The following is an 18,141-nucleotide window of genomic DNA, read 5'->3' as shown; positions in this document are numbered from 1 at the left end:
CCATAAGGAATGAATTCAGGTGACCTTACCAAAGGTTTTTCATGCTCAATTATTTGTACTTGTTTCAACTTCCTTCTTTCACTTTCTTGTAGGTTTTTGAGTCTTTGGAAATAGACACATACATGATTCTAAAACATCTTTGATATATGATAATCTTCTATGCTAATGTTTTCTCAGGCTGCGTAGGATATACTTTCTCTATACTTGTCAAAGAGATCATGAAGCACTTTTTCATTTGTGACATGAAGTTCTTCAAGAACAGGGATGATTTTTAGCTTTTCTTGCTTCAATTTCATCTTTTATCTTTGCATGTCTTCCAGCTTGTAGAATTTGGCGCACATACATTTCTAGAGGGATGTAGAGACATGAGCATATTTAATGCTAATATTCTTTTGGATAGCATGGGAGATGCTTTCTTTATATAGAAGTAAAAGCTCTTGCAGTAGCTTGTTATTAATCTCATTAAGTTCTTGAAGAGTGGGCTTAGGCATTGGCCTTCTCCCAGTCTTTCAATTTGGCATGGCCATTGAGTTACACTGGACCTTCTTAGACCAAAGAAAGTTGGTCTTTCATACAGAGTTGCCAATCTTAACCATAGAGAAGATACCTTTAGATTTTTGAGAAGTAGAAACCAAACACTAGGCTTAGATTTCAATCCCTAGTAGAGTTGCCAAAAATTGTTCGTTAATAGTTTCTCCCTCTTGCTAATTTGGCTTTACCTTAACTCTAGATGCCCAAAATGTGAGGAAACAAAAGGATGTTACCAACAAATGGGTCAGTGTATGTGTCATATTGTAATGCCCCGCCAAGGGATCCAAAGAATATCACTAAGTTTGCCAAACAATTTTTTTTTTTTTTAAACATGAAAGTAAAACCATACACAATACTTGCGGAAGCAATAGTAACATCCAACTGAAAATAACATAACATAACATATTACATTCTTTAAAGACCCCTTAACATTGAATTACTTCTAATCTTAACTATCCATCTAACATCACATTCTTAACAATGAAATAACAAGGACACATCCAATGTTCTTAAACCATATACAAGTGTACATTTTAAATTACTCAATCATCCACTATACATGCTACAAGGTATGAAAAGCTTAAAAGAATAAACATCCATGTAAATAAAGTACATCATCATCCAATATTAATCCATGACATAATAAAACCATAACAATACATGATACATCATCATCATAAAGATATAGACATCCATCATAAAAGATAACCATACATCTCAAACATAAATAACTAAGTGCACGGTTCCTCCCAACCGTAAATAGCATCATTAGACCATCGTGGATCCTAGCCATCCCTCCATGCGTAACATTCCAAAGCACCGAAGAGATCATCGGCTATAAACATAGTAGGAATGTCACTCCTAAAACATCCTACTAACATGCAAAGTAAAGCATAAGATAACATCAACTAACATATGCTAAACAACAATGAAAGGATACCAGACAAATACATCCATCATAAGGTATATAATCTACCATAATGATCCAAGAACAAAATGAAGATAAATACCAACCAATAATACTCCATCCACGGTGTCTCAGACGGATCTCAAATGATAAGAGTGATAAAACACTACCACCCAACCGCGTGGTACCTAAGTGGTCCACTCCCACCGTGCTGAGGAGATAATCTCAAGTCCCAAACAAGATATCAAAACTACAAAGCATAAATCTCTATGGGTCCAGGAATCCTAAAAGTATACTAACTCAAAGGTTCCATCACACAAAAAATTGACATCTAATTCCCAGAGGCACACAATGACATGTAGGAAACCTACTCTACAAGTGGGAAAGTGTCATCGCATTTATCTCGTACAAGTTACCCTGACAGTTAGCTAAACTCCACGGGTCCATACAGATCTCATGCGGCCACTAGTATCATCTCATACTGACGAGGCATACTATGGAATGCAAGGTCGCAACCATGCGTCTCACTACTCCCATCCTAGCCTATACAAGTGCTCAAGGCATGGGCGAGAACCAAAACAATTATCTTTTTAGGTTCATTTAATCCCCATGTAGTGTGTAAATGTTATCACTTATTAACCAAACTTACAATGAGTTATCCTGGCAGCCACTTAGGGCCCCGGCCCCCATTGCAAGCCACTTCTCGACACTACAAGTAGATTACCTACCCTAATGCTCATGGAATCATAAATCACCACAGTCCTATACAAGCGACTGTAAAGAAAATCCATAAAAAGAATCATCAAATATTTGCAAAATAAGCATCAAATATCCATAATAAGAATCATCAAATCTCCAAGATAAGAATCATCAAAATCTTCATGATAAAATCATCAAATATGCATAAAAGCATCAAATCTCCATGAGCAACATCCATAGAAAATCATGACCACAACAGTTCTCTATTGGAAACTGAAGGCATCACTGATAATCATAAGTATCCATTGGTTCTCAACAAGCAACCAAGAATATCTCAAAATCATACTGACCAAAGACTCCAAAATGGTTGAGTCAAGACATGTCACAACATGACATCATTAAGAGTAAATCCACATATTTCAGTCCCATCATGGTGACTAGAAAACAAACCAAGGATAACTGATCGATGAATAAAAAATGATTAGCTCAAGTATCTCAGATACATATACATCTTAGCTTCACACATGAAGACTGATGAACAATAACAAACATTTCATAGAGCATACGATCACATACCATGGTTGGGCTTATAAAGATCGAGACCAAATAAGATCAACATGCCATCACATCTCATAACCCCCGAGCCTCTAGTAACAACCTAGGTCTGGTCAACACTAGTCAATCCAAAAAAAACCCCAAAACAAGAAGCATATAGAATACACGATGCAAACACACGTTTTGGTTTTGCTACTGTCTCATGGTTGAATAATGTGTGGAATTTCATTTTTTCATTTTCAAGTGTAGGTGTTTCAATTTCCATTTTCAAGTATACTTCAAATGTCTAAGTTTCATCATTTGACCTACAAGTCAACCCATTTGTTCCCCGATAGCATAATCCTAAGAATAACTTAAGGATAATTATTCACCAATCTGATCATCATAGACCTTTAATTAAATTGTTCTCTATTTAACCATGATCCATATTTTAATTAATTAACTCTTCTTTAATGTTACTTCAACTTTTAACATAAATCAAAGATCATTATTCATTTATAAAAGAACCAATTATCAATCTTCAATTAAGAAGATTATAACTTAATTAAAATGGTCAATTTATCAATATAGATATACCATCCATGACTTATCAACATTCTAATAGTATTCAATTAGAAACTTAATTAAGTGTTACTAAAGTTTGAGTCTTTTTAATTTAATCGTTATCACTGTTGACAACCATATAATATCTAAGGTCTTAATTCAAGTCATAAGACTTATCAACTTCAATATGGATAATTTATAATCTCGCTACAAGATTTATATCAATTAAATCTCCATTACATAACTTAAGTATTAAATCGAATTAACTCTAATTAATTAATTTAATAAATAATTTCAAACCATCAACCCAAAGAATATTAATTAATTAATAAGTTCAATAATAATAACTTGTTAATATTTAATGACAAGCTATAATGGAAATCTTATTAAAGATCACATTCATCATTCCTTATGAATACTAATGTTTCCTTAATTAATCCACATTATCCATAATCATTTAGATCATTAAACTATTATTTATTAATAATTTGCTAAACCCCAACAAACATTAATAAATAATAACTCATCCAAACTATTATTACTCGATTCTAGAGGACCTTCCATAAACTTCATTAAGATTTAACTAACCCTTAACATGATTTAAGGTATATCAATATTGTATTTAATAATACATAACGTATTAATAATACCATAACAATTCAAATCATAGCAAGGTTATTAAATGATTATGTCCCCTGCCAACTAAATCTAATATCATTTAAGTCTTCATGGATATCCCGTCTAAATAATTGGATCAAATAAGTTTAACCCCCTATTAAAAAGTGATCTCAAATAAATATCTTACCCACTAACAATACTTAATTTTTCCACTCTTGAGAATTCTATAATTATTTGAATCACTTCAATATTTCAACATTTCTATTAACCTTAATTTCACTAATTAAATAAATTTATTAACCTAAAACTATATCATTTATTTAAAAACTCGAATATTAATATTTCATTAATATTTATATACATATATACATATATACATATATACATATATATATATATATATATATATATATATATATATATATATATATATATATATATATATATATATATATTAAAATAACAATATATCTTAACATGCATATATTAATAAAGCTGAATGTTTCAATACAACACCCGACGGTGATTGCATTATCGTGCGACTCTCACCTAAGTGACTTACTGTCGCGGTATTGTACTTGAGGTACCCTATGACCCTTGACTGTGAACTGACATTAATGTCAGTGGGAGTGGCATTACAATTTGCTCCCATGTTTTTTTTAAACAATGGTCGCAGGCTTTAAAAAAACTCCGTAGATCTTATTTCAAACAAGCCTTGCGGCCCGCGGAATCACCGTCGACAGTGTCGTGCACTGACGGCTGCTAGCCCTACGACCGCAGTCGTAGGTACGGCTACGTCAGCAGACCGTTGGCCAATGGTGATAAAAGAAAAGTGGGGTGGGGTGAAACCCCCACCCATAAATATTTTGTTTTTAATAATTTAATAAACGTTGCTTACCAAAAGCGTTTCGCATTACCAAATGCAATTCGGATTTGTAAATAAAGTTTCTCATTTCGACTTACATGAATATATATACATATATGTATATATGTATATATATATATATGTATATACGTATATGTATGTATATATATGTGTGTGTGTGTGTGTGAGTGTGTGTGTGTGTGTGTATACAAAATTTATTATTAATTATCACTATATTTAGAAATATATATATATTTATATATATATGTAGATTTTACAAAAGAGAACATATATTTAGATCAAAATGAAAAGGGCTTTTCTAACAAGAATTTTTCCCTTTTAAATAATTATTTTCTAAACATATCCACTAATTCATTCAATGGATTTAACTATAATTTGAAATCATCGTTCTCAATTAAATTCTAATTCGAACCCAAACCCGTTTAGATCTAATGTCTCTTTAATTGGATCTAGGGTTTTCTAATGTTTTCTTCTCAAACAAATAAATACATATCTAGATTCTGATTCAAATTGCACATGCATTCATGGAATATAATCAGACACATATAACAACATGATGAAGACAGGAAGAGAAATAGTGCAAATAGAGTGAGATTAGTACGAGTGCACCTAGACACTGATGCTAATTTTGCCATGCCTCAGAAGTCCATAGAAAATCCCTTCCTTCTCTATCATTCGCAATCCTTCCAAGATCTAGCCAATCGAATCCTCCAAGTGACTAGAAATGCTAGAAGAAGCATAGAAGCATATAGAAAATATATGAGCATATGAAGAAGAATATTAGCTTGTAACTTGCAACTTCCATTCAGCTTCTACTTCAGCTTCCCAAACACACTAGGAGAGCCTCAATTTAAAGGCCTCTAAGATGCATCTAGAGTGTCTCTAGAAACAACTGGAAGATAAGCATGACAACCAAGCATGGGCCTTCTCCAACCTTCTAGATAAGTCTAAGGTTGTAGACACCATGTGCTCAAATAAAAATGCTAACTTCTAAGTGTAGACAACTAGTGCATTCTTAGAGTGCAAACTCCAGTGTTGTCTACATGACAACTCTCGAGAATTTGCCAACTCCTATGTGATCAAATATTAAAAATAATGCACATTAATTAATATAATATTTAATTTACTCTTTCCAATTTTATTTATTTATTTATTAAATCTCATGCACAAACTTTAATAATTCCACTTTTCAATCTTAATATATTTATATTTTAATCACATGAAATCTAGAATCTTTTAATAATTTAAAATATATTTTCCACCTTTAAATTTAATTTTCTGAAACTTAATTGCTAAAATATTTATTAGCTTTAATAATAATATTATTTAGTCATTTATTTAAAAATGAACTCCAAATATATTATTATTAAAATAAGTATTGTCACATTCCAAATTTAAACTTATAACTTTTATCTTCAAATTTAATTATTTTATTTAATTAATTTCCCAATTAATTAAATAAAATAAATATTAAAATATCATATTAATTTTCCATTTAAATTAAACCATTAATTAAATCTTTTAGTTAGGCTTAATTAATAGAAAATACTACAAAGACTCACAAAGATATAAATATGAAAACCCATCACAACCAAAATACATACAAAATCAAACCAAGGGTTAATATCACGAATTATGTCATCTGACATATTCAGAGGGTACTCAACTCAGATACTTGTCCTAATTTTTCAATTAGAACAAATGGCTTAAAAGGTTGGGATTTGAACTTGAGAATTTATCTCCCCTCTCTTATCATTGAGATAGTGTGATAGGGTATGCTCATCCTGACAATTCAGGGAAGTCGATACCTGGTACCTGCAACCTGCATAAAAACCATGCATGTACAAGCACAATATATATACTAAACTAAACAGGAAATGGTAGGAAGTGGTGCATCATGTAGATCCCGACTAGCAGGTGACTACGACTCCCTTCCTTAACCACATCAGACACGCCATACAAAAACAAACACGTAAAACAAACACGCACACCATACACATGCAAGTATGGGGTAAGTATCCATAAGAAAACACATATGATAATAAATCATCCTACTAATCATCATTAATAACTAAAAGCAATGTAATGATGATCATCAATAATTGTGAACACTAAAAATAACCATCATACATACATGAAATGTAGAGTCTAAGTAATCTCATCACATAATAAAATGGATCCATAGCACAATATCTGATAATCTCAAAAGAATGTTGCTAACCAACAACATAAAATTAGCTCTAAAAGAGTTCAACAATATTAGCAAAATGCGAACTAGGGGTAGGCACTACACATATCACTAACTAATGAATTGTAAGGTATGACTGCCTTCTATGCAATATATGCAATGAATTGTGATTTTAATAGACCATTTGAATATTGGGTATGCTCCTAACTTGAGAGTAGAAGAGGATAAATCAAGATATTCATAACCACAAAAACCCTAGATAGAAAATATTTGGGCAACTTATAACACCTAATGGAATAGATATCATAAACTAACTTAAAGTTCTTCAACATCTACTCCTAGTTCTAAGTGCATATTGGTTCTACTCAAATGCAATCTAGAGATAAAGTAGAGATGCATATGAAAGATGAAATGGAATCCACCTTAACTAATAACTCTCCATTAAAATTTAATCTAGTAAGAAATCACTAACTTCAATTACATTTGTTGTACTATCTCATAGAAACTATTCTAAAAATGCAAGGTTAGCTTGATTGAAAGAGACAATGGAAGAAACCAAAGCATGCTAGTCATAAATGGGATCAGAACATCACATTACCCACTCACAGAAATCATACATTGATCATTCATTCCATTTAACTCTTCGATTCTCACTCAACATCTGGAAATGCAAGGGGAAAAGTTAGATAGAATTGTCAAGCCTTTAATTATCAAATGAGGATACATTTATAGTTTTTTTTTTATCCTTTCTTTTTTCTAGTAGAGCAACAGTCACATAATAGAAAAGAAAATGAGAATAAAATATAAAATTATCCAATCTGTATCATGATATGAGCATGTGGTATATCTTCTACTGATGATTCTAAATCCATGGTAGCCCTAAAAATGCCCAATGCCTTTTCAACTTCTCGCAATCTCAGAAAATCCTATGAAAATTGTTTATTCTTCATCTTCTGTTATTTTGCATGAAATATATATATTTCATATTACAACGGTCACTACATTTTCAAATTTTGGTCGTCGATCTCAAATTAATGATCATAATTTAAACATTATGAATTCCTTTATAACTTCCTCTGCAGGTCCCTCCATGTACATGTGTTGAACTATCACTCTGTCACATAGAATAATGGTCGATAAAATTTACATAGCAAGAAAGTGAAAGATATAGATCTTTTCTGATCTGATGGTGATAATAGAATGAGATTAAGTCTCTTTCTTTTGCAGCATGGAACCCTTTTAACAACTAGGCACATCATGGAAAATAGTTGGCACTATTCCATTGCTTGGATAATTTGACATTGAATTTCTTTCTTTCATGGCGCATTGTGACTAGATTTTGAGTTCACTTCATTAAAATGTGATGGCCCACTGGACATGCATCTTCACATCACTCTATCACATAAATTAACAAAGAAGCATCTTTATATAGTGATATTATGAATTCCATAGATCTTCTTTGATTTGATGGCTGTAGTCATCTAACTTGACAATTGAAGGCATCTAAATTGTGTTTAATATTTTTAATGGGGCCCAATATGACATGTAAGCATCTAACTTCCAACTAGCCAGTAGCATATGTTCTTTCATTCAATTGACTTTCAAACTTTGTCATGTATATGTGCAGATCAAATATTAACTATCAATTTTATTTTCAAAAGGAGTCGTATCACCTTTGACTTGTTTCCTTTTCCATTTTTGCATATTGAACATCCATTCTATATTGAATCTAACTGATCTTTCCTTTGACTTATTTTGACAATCTATATATCAATCTTTAGTCTCAGTATTTAATGTTTCTCTACTGTATTTGCTCTATATAAGCCTACAATTTCTATATCCTACCTACATCAATGTCTTTAATGGAACACTTGATCATAAAATTAAGGTTTCTTAGATATTTGTAAGAATTCTTTCATGAAGAATTTCTTCTCAACATGGATCTTTGCCTTTGACATTATTAGAAACAAGAAAATATGAATTATTAGAATATCTAGACCTTCTTCTCACTAGGATAACACATAATAAACCCTCCAAACCCTAATCACCTAGCTTTGGACTAATGCATTGCTCACATGATTTCCTGCATTAGGTTAGCTCAAAGGAATGATGAGAAGAAAGGTCATCCTATAGGCAATCTAGAATCAGACTTGACATCACATTGAATCAAGCCTATTCCTAAAAGTTTCAAAAAATATAGGAGACAAAAATCATGGCAACACACTTGTATCCACATATATTTTTGTATTAAAATTAAAGCTATATTGTGTTGGAATTACAAGTGCAAAGAGTAAAATTTGGGGGGGGGGGGGGGGGGCTAGGTGGGGTGGGGTGGGTGCGTGAGTGTCAATCAGGAGTTTAAACTTGGACCCATAAAATTTTCACCATTCATTTATCATATCCATTCAATATGTAAACTGAAATAACATGTAAAGCATATGCATCTAAATCATGCAAACATGCAAGCAATCACGCACATAACACCAAATATGATTACCCAAAAATGCTCCAATTAAGAAGGTAAAATTGGGGTGGGGATGACACCCACAAATCTTCGCTACAATAGCAATCAAGTGTATCCAATTAAGGTTACAATGTTTTGACCATGAATCATGGTATACCCTATGAAAGGTCTGCCCTATTAAAGGCTTTCAAAGACTGTTAGGTCTCACCTTGTTAGAGGATTTCAAAACCCTATTAGAAGTGTGCCTTGTTAGAGGACTTCAACTTACAATTAAGTAAGCACCTCGCTAAAGGATTTCAAACAACCTCTCAGGACTACTCTATTAAGAGATTTAACTAAAAACACCTATTAAAATATCTTGGCATAGACCCTGTAATTGGCACTTGCTTGCCTGATAACAGATCACCTCTACACAATATCTAATTGATCCTTCACAATAGATGTCTCAATGATGTGTCCTTTCTTCTATCCTTTGTTCTTCACTAACTGATTCTGCAATTCACTTTCAATTCTAAGTCACCTTGAATGCTCTGCAGACTATCTTGTTCACTCCGTCAATTTCTCCCATAATTTCTCTCTTATGTCATAAAGAGTTTAGGGCTTCTTCCTCCTTAAGAAGACCTAGGTGGCTTAGGGTTAGGTATGAATCTATGACTAAGATTCATCCTTTTTGTGACTTAAACCTTCCCATTTTCTGATTGGTTGCATGCAATTGTATAGGAAATCCAAATATAGATTCATCCTTATCTCCAAAAGATCATAATCTATCCTTAAGTTAGCTTAAAAATGGTTTACATAGTTGTTTGTGCCATTACAAACAAATATGTCAAAACTGTGTCACTTGGCATATGAAGTCTCTGATGCTCGACATGTACTGTTCTATATATTGTGACTCATCATCTGCATTACTCAGCATCCACTATTTACTCGGCTCCTGAATCACTTGGCATAGTCTATCTGCTTGACACCTGAGTGACTCGACACTCATTGCACTTGGCATGGTCTAATGTTTACATGTTGTGCTTGGCATGGATTATTAGTTCGACATGAACTAAGTAAATGGCTTAAGTGTGTTGACACTCACTTGTCAAAACCAATTTGAGATCAACAATATTGATGGTAAATTTTGGTTTATCATATTGTATAAAACTAAACTCTTGTGTTGCACAATCAATCAATCCACTACTTTAACTTATGACCTACTTTCATCTCTATCACTTTCATTTATCAATTGATGGACCATCATGACCATTTCCTCTTCTCTTTACTCTTCATTTGTGTATGTTGTTCTTAGTTCTTTTGTATTCTAGCTACAATTACTCTTTTTGATATATCTACATGGCATTTCTCTCCTCTTAATATCACTTTAAAATTAAAATCAACATGAATATTCTCACTATATTTACCTTATCCCTTTTTTCAAGTAATTAATAAATATGTACGATAAATGATATTTTCAATTATTCAAGCTCCTTATAGAAACAACAATTGGAAGACCAAGAGCCACAACTTAGAATCCATTTTTTACAATGAGACAAATACAACCAATAGAAGACCAAAAGTCACAACTTAGAATTCCACAAAGATGTTCCTATTAGGATTTAAACCAGCATGTTCACAATGAGAACTCATTGCTTCAACCAACTAAGCTTAACCCCTTAGATATTTTCAATTATTTTTAAGAATCATAAAAGAAAAAATACAAAATAGCTCATAAAAATGTACTTTGATGACTCATAGCATGTTGATTTTGTCAAATGAAATGTATCCATGACAACGAGGCACAAATGCCTTGATATAATATCATATAAGAAATAAAAAGAGGAGAGAAAAAACTATTTTTTTTGAAGACGAAACTTTTTCCCTTAATAAAAAGAAATTTATATAGTAATGTTCCATTACTGCCCGAGGAAGCTAAAATAAGACAAGTTTCCCTAAATATACTTTTCGGTCGACACAAATCTCATTATTACATCAATAAAACCAGGAGAGAAAAGAATGGAAACCATGCATTTCTCCAAACTAAGAAAGTACCCACTTAATCTGTAAGCATATGGTTATATAGGTATATATTTTTATTTGAATAGAGAGCTGATATAGATGCTCTCAGCCATGCTCTATTTCTACTTACCTACGGCACACAATACCAAACCCATCACCCAGCTTGCTTGCACAATCCAAAATGCCACTTGACTTTACAAGCAAGCTTTCCAATTGGGAAACCGAGTTTTTCTTGAAAATGCAGAGCCTACAATCTGCTGAAGTAAGAGATGAAGTTTTATACTTGTCTTCACCACCCATGATAGGCATTGGCACCCCCACCTTCACAGGGCTCTTGAAATCAGGCCTATATGTCTGTCCTAGAACACCCTCCACACTGGAAGAAAGATTGAGAAACTTGAACTGAATTTCAAGATGAGCAAAGCAATCATCTGAAGGGATTTGGTACCCGTGCATCCGGTCATCCTCCTTTGTAATGGGCACCACACTGATAGATAAATCAAGCATTTGAGGGATGATTACATTAATGCTGTTATAATCTGTTGTACGTTCCACAGTTAGTCCAACAGTTGAAGGAGCATTCCATACGGACAGGTGTCCTTCTGGAATGGTGAATGCCTGGTTGTCGAATTTGAAGAACAGCTGGTCCACATTGTTGTTCCACTTGGTTACTTTGTTTGCACCAAGTGTGAAAGTGTGAGTGCCATACATTATGGCTAGGGATTGTACCCATGTGTAATCCCTGCTTCTTCCTTGTGGCCTTCTGCCAATAAAGTGGGCATTGATTTGGAGATCGTTGTCAGAAACCAGGGAGAAATCTTCGTTGCTCTTGCCATGGAAGTAGAACATCACACCATCGCCTCCTACAAAGCGGGGATCATAGCAGAGTGCTCCAAATCCATTACAGTTAGCCTTCCTCGCTGCAACAACACCAATATTCACACAGAAAAAATAAATCAGTGAATGTAAAGGGGATAAAAGAGATTGTTTTGTTAGTATGCTTATTTGACAGCAATTGTGTATAATTGTAAATGTGGTGTATGAAAATCTAAAACCTATGAGTGCTAAGGGATTTTACTTATTCTTCAATAAATTTGATTCAAATTAGTACGCACTTAAATTCCAGTAACAATATCATAAAATCAGATCTCTTTAATCAATAGAATATTAGTCCACTTATTAAGAAAAAGCACCATGTCATAGTAGAGAAACGACAGATCCGTTGGATAGAAGTATTCTGCTAGTTTTGAATGATAGGTTCCATCTAAAGAGATGCTATGCTTTAGGTGAGGTACATGTCTATATTTAGAAATGGTACTTAAAACTGCTGGATATGGGTTAGTGGCTTAAGGGTGTCCTCCATGCAAAATTATATATAGATCTGCTGTTACACTAAAATGTATGTGTGTTGGCGAACTTATAACTCAGCATTTTCAGTTATATCGAGAGTGGCAGCTAGCCTATCATGATAATCTTAGAGGTACGACGGTCAGCTTAACAGTCCATCTCTATAGCTTAGGACAATTAAATTTGGGTTGAGACTCTTATACTCCGGTATAAATACATTTGTAAGCTTCAATGAACTTTCAAATCGACATTTTCATCTATATCTAAATCACACTTACTCCATAAAGACTAATTTTTCAAAACAATACGAAGATCAATCCAACCCTATCTAGTAGATTATCATGAGATTTAGAAACAGATTTTTAATGGCCGTGAAAAGCACATGGAAAAATACTTTAAACTATTGGAGTATAGATTACAAGTCAAAGATGACAATTAGAATATTGCTAAAGAGCACAAGGCGGCGAAGAATATGGTTGAGGGTGACAGCTTCAATGCAAATTATTTAAATCAGGTATTGTAAAGCAGAAGACAAGGGGAGTCAGCACAGAGATAATAAGATTACCAATAAACTATTCCGGCGTCACATAGAAAAACATAATTGCTAGCAGCATTGGGGAAAGAGAATAAAAAGACAATTTAAAGCGTGCAACACTGATTACGGAAATTTAGAAAGACCCACATTAGATAAGGTTATATTTACAAGAGTTTAAAGAAGATCCACAATGCATATACAACCTTTATCTAGTCAACTACTTAACAATGCATATTTCGGGTCAAGATAAATCCAAGTCCCTAGGAAGGAATAGATAGTAGTGTACGTTCACCCACTAATAACTATGTTACAAGGATTAACTCTGTCACACCAGGTGCTCGGTAGGCACTACAAGTGAAATATCTAAGGAGAGACTAGGAAAAAGGAGCTTTGACATCAACAAGACATACGATCCAGATCTGATGCTAACACAACTTTCAAAGAGTTGGAGACCATAGTTTAGTTCTAAGTCGAAATAACTACACATTTGCTGCAAATTCAAAGCCCAATAAAAGACGGAAATGTCAACATATTACTCTGAGTATTTGGATCCCATTATCTACTTGGGATTGAGATCTGATACTTCAAGAGACCAAATAGCCAAGAAAGGATCTATATCTATTAACAAAGTAGTGAACGCATGAAAGAAAATATTTCTAATTCCAAATCCTCTAAACCTTCTTAAATCTAAGCAAAATCAAGTTAATACACTTTCTGTCAATATCTGAATGTTCACCAAAAATAACTACCCTGTAAAGAAAGAAGGAACAAAGATAGATTTCTTTGAGCTATATCAAATATCCTACACCATTCTGCTTGCTCAAATCTAACTCATAATGCATTCCTTCTAATCCAACAAAACAACAAAATACTTTTTGGCGAAATATTCTTACTTTTGCAGGTGGCTTCGCATTTGGGTCCACAATCAGCATAACAGGCCTTAGCCGTTTTATCTGCTGGCTTACGCTCGGGACACTCACTGGGGCACACAAGAGTTACGTTATAACACTTTGACGATGTAGTAAGGCATTGGGTTTTTTGGCCAGATCTGGTCGTTCCCTTCACTGCAAAAGGTGGTGGAGGGGGAGTTGGATTACCATAAGAATCGGCTGCATTAGAATGCACGAACAAAGCAACAACTATCACAAGCAAGCAAAATACCTTGGCCATCTCCACACTCACACTCTCTACTCACACCTATACCTAAAGAACCTATAACTTTGTGCAGTGATAAGCTTTCTACAGTCTTTGTTATTTATAGAGGGAAAAGTGATGTGTCACTAATTGTATTCAATTAAAAAAAACCCATTGTTAATTTGCAAGCTGTTTTCAACTGGGTATACAGCAGATAGGTTTTGTTTTCAATACACGTAGCTTAAATCTCGCTTGGGATATTGTGTGGAAAAGAAAAAGGAAACTTCTGTTCCTGATAAGATGGAAGCATGAATTATTTGCGGCACGTGAGATGGTGAAGGTCTTGTGTCTTCCAATGCCAAGGTTGATTGACCAGGAGTAGAAAGGAAGAAGAAGCTCACATGGAATCTCATGTTCATGTTGGAGTTTTTGATGTTGATGAATAGTTTTTTAATGTTGTAAGAAAACCCTGCTCTGCTAGGGATAAAGAGAAAATGTGGACTAGTTGTGCCTGTCTCCTACTTGACGAAAGGTAAATTAAATAATTGGGCGGAATGAATGAAAGTCAAATTTTTTTTACAGTTCATCATATAGTTGTGAGTGCAGAGGCAATACCCAGCATTTAAGGCTTATTAATTTCCATGCTCTTACGTGGAATAGTTAAAGTTTGTGGCTGGATCTAACGCACTATGTAGAATCTCAATGAATAAAAGTAGTGGTTGATCGCTAAAAGTGCAAAGGAATGATAAAATAAGTAGCTCGCCAAAGTAATAACAGTTGGAGTGACTGCAACCAACATGGTATTAAGACGGTGGTCTAACTTCTAGGAAATTATAAGCATGGGATGACGAGCTGAGAAGAAAAAACTACCAATAGTTAAAGAAGAGCTACTCGGAGAGGGAACTTTGGTAAACTCTTAATGGTAAAGTCAATCAGCAAAAAAAATTGAAGTTGAATACTTTTTTAATGCACTCTTTAAGAGGAATCAAGGGGAGATACACATGGTAAAGTGATTCGTACAGGTGGTGTTAATCAATTTTATAGGTGTAACTACATGATTAGGTTTAAGCTAGATTTTAGGGCATACGATGTCACTAAAGTTTGTTATATAGTCTAGGCAGCAATCTAGAGTGGAAGCTATGTTTTGATTCGTGAATTTGGTAATATTCTATCTGCTCAAGGGAAGCTACTGAAAGATTTGGATATGTGAGGAACTTGGAGAAAATATGATGTAACATATTAAAGAGATTTAACATTTTCAGTTCTTAGATTAGATTTTGGTCTGCATCAACTTTGTTCATTTTATATGTAAATAAACTAGTATAGATATCTTAAATAAATCTATTTGCTATAAAATAATTATAATTTAATTTACTACATCTAAAATTATTAATTAAGTGGAGAGGCTTTCTAGAGTGGCAGCAATCTTCAATATAAAGATTTTCAATTTTGAAAATTTTTTGATGTTCATGTACATGTCAAAACAAAATAGAAATATACATTTTTTATTGGTATAATTTTTATGAAATATGATTTTTTCAAAATTTTTGTCAAATAAATCATTGTCTAAATTTGATTTTCTGAAGCATAGTACATATAAAAACAAATACAATAGTTTGAATACAATATTTATTAAGTTTATATTAATTCTTTTGAAATTAGATATCTTATATTTCCTTTATATCTATTTATTTAGAGTTTAACTAACATAAGTTTTTTATTTTAATTTTAAAAAAATGAATAGTCTATATCTCCAAACATTATTATTTAAACAAATATTTTATGTGGCATTTATTAAATTATTTTTAATAGTATATTATATTTATAATAAGATTTAAACATTTGACATGTAGATGGTTGTCAAATTTAACCTAGAAGAATAAAAGTTAACATTAACACGCTCACACCATCCCACTCCACCCTGCCATTGTAGAATGCCTATTGACATTAATTATAATTTAATTTACTACATCAAAAATTATTTATATTTCTTTTATCTCACTTTATTTAGTTTTTTTACTACTTTAAGTTTTTTGTTTTAATTTCTTAAAAAATACAAATATTATTTTTAAGAGATATTTTACGTTCTATTTGTTAAATTATTTTTAAAAATATATTTAACTTATAATAATAAGATTTAAACTTTTTTGACATTAGATGGTTGTCAAATTTAACCTAGAAGAATAAAAGTTAACATTAACATGTTCATACCATCCCACTCCATTCTGCCATTATAGAATGCCTATCAACATTAACCTATCTGCATTAAATATTATGTTTATGGTAGAAAGAAGAATTATAATTATAATTATACTGAATTATAGCTTATTATGTTATATATATATATATATATATATATATATATATATATATATATATATATATATATATATATATATATATATATATATATATATATATATATATATATATAATTTTTAATAATAATATTAGATTAATAAAATAAAATAAAATTATAACACAAGGATAATTTCCAAGTTCTCATGTGGGAAGTCTTGAATTTGAATCTACTCAAATTTAACAAATAATGACAATTAATTTCAACATATAATAATAATTAGTCCAGACCATTATCTATACAAAAATAATACATTGATAGAAAGTTATTATTATGTTTTGTTTGTTTTTCATTGTTTATATTATTATTATTATTATTTTTTGTACTCACTAATTAATTATAGTTTTAATTTTAAGTTTAATTTAATAATTTTTCTATTATTATTATTATAAGTATTAAATACATTGATTTTTAAAAATAATTTCTTTTTAAATAATTATTGTAGAAGTAAATATATTTTTACACAGTTTAAAATATAAGAATATCATTATTACATAAAATATATTTTATATTAAATATAAAATATATATCATTAACAAACTCTAGTAGGTTCAACAAGATGGAAAGTAGTAGTGCCAATCCTAAAATAGATAGACTTGGCTATACAAATACTATTGAGTTAGGCTTTGCTCCTAAAAGAATACTAATCCAAACAACCAAAGGCACAATAAAAATACTCAACCATACAAGGTGAAGGACAACATCTTATTTTGAAAAAAACAACCTTGAGATCCTTTCAAAACTCCATGAAGATAGAGGTAAGAGCATAACGTGGTCCTAGATTAACCAAGGTAATAAAAAAAAGCTCCATGCAAATAATTAGAACAAGAAAGAGATTCACAAATGGAGTGAGCATAAGTGAACCCCCAAGAGTCACCTAACATGAAACATCAAAATATGTCCAAGAAGAGGGATCAAAGCTAGTCCATCTAGTGGATGCTTACATCACATGATAGATGACAAGGACAAATTTGTTGAGTTTAATAGTTGTGATGGCTGTATAGTTAGAGTTGGTAACAATGCACCTTTTTATATTAAGGGAAAGAGATCCACTACTCTTGATGGTAAAACCAACACTGATGATGTGTACATTGTTGATGGTTTGAAGCATAACTTCTTAAGTGTTGGAAAACTAGTTGATAAGTGATATCATATTAAATTTACCAAGAAGACATGTAAAATAAGGGATAAGCATGGAAAACTAATTTTCATAGGTACAAGAATTAGAGGTAATGTATTTCAGTTGAATCCTATTGAGATCAATTGTTTGGCTACAAAATTTGATGACAATTGGATATGGCACAAGAAGTTTCGTTATGTATACACTTTGATAACACAATGAAGGTGAGTAATTCTAAAGCTTTAAGAGATCTA

At 32.1% G+C, this 18,141-nt stretch overlaps 1 protein-coding gene across 1 annotated transcript; it reads right to left on the bottom strand.

The window, feature by feature from the left end:
* Positions 1 to 11,518: 11,518 nt before the first annotated feature.
* Positions 11,519 to 14,444, bottom strand: LOC149545417 (uncharacterized). The gene is made up of 2 exons (XM_089793764.1): positions 14,168 to 14,444; positions 11,519 to 12,312 (listed from the first exon to the last, which is right to left on the bottom strand). The coding sequence occupies exons 1-2, from the start codon at positions 14,442 to 14,444 to the stop codon at positions 11,519 to 11,521; spliced, it is 1,071 nt and encodes a 356-aa protein (XP_089649890.1).
* Between the last annotated feature and the right edge of the window lie 3,697 nt (positions 14,445 to 18,141).

The sequence above is a fragment of the Cupressus sempervirens genome, chromosome 7 (genome assembly GCF_028749045.1).
Source record: "Cupressus sempervirens isolate cs-2001-9-10 chromosome 7, ASM2874904v1, whole genome shotgun sequence".
Taxonomy (NCBI): domain Eukaryota; kingdom Viridiplantae; phylum Streptophyta; class Pinopsida; order Cupressales; family Cupressaceae; genus Cupressus; species Cupressus sempervirens.
Note: the sequence above shows the minus strand (reverse complement) of the source record. Positions and strands in the feature narration are given on the sequence as shown.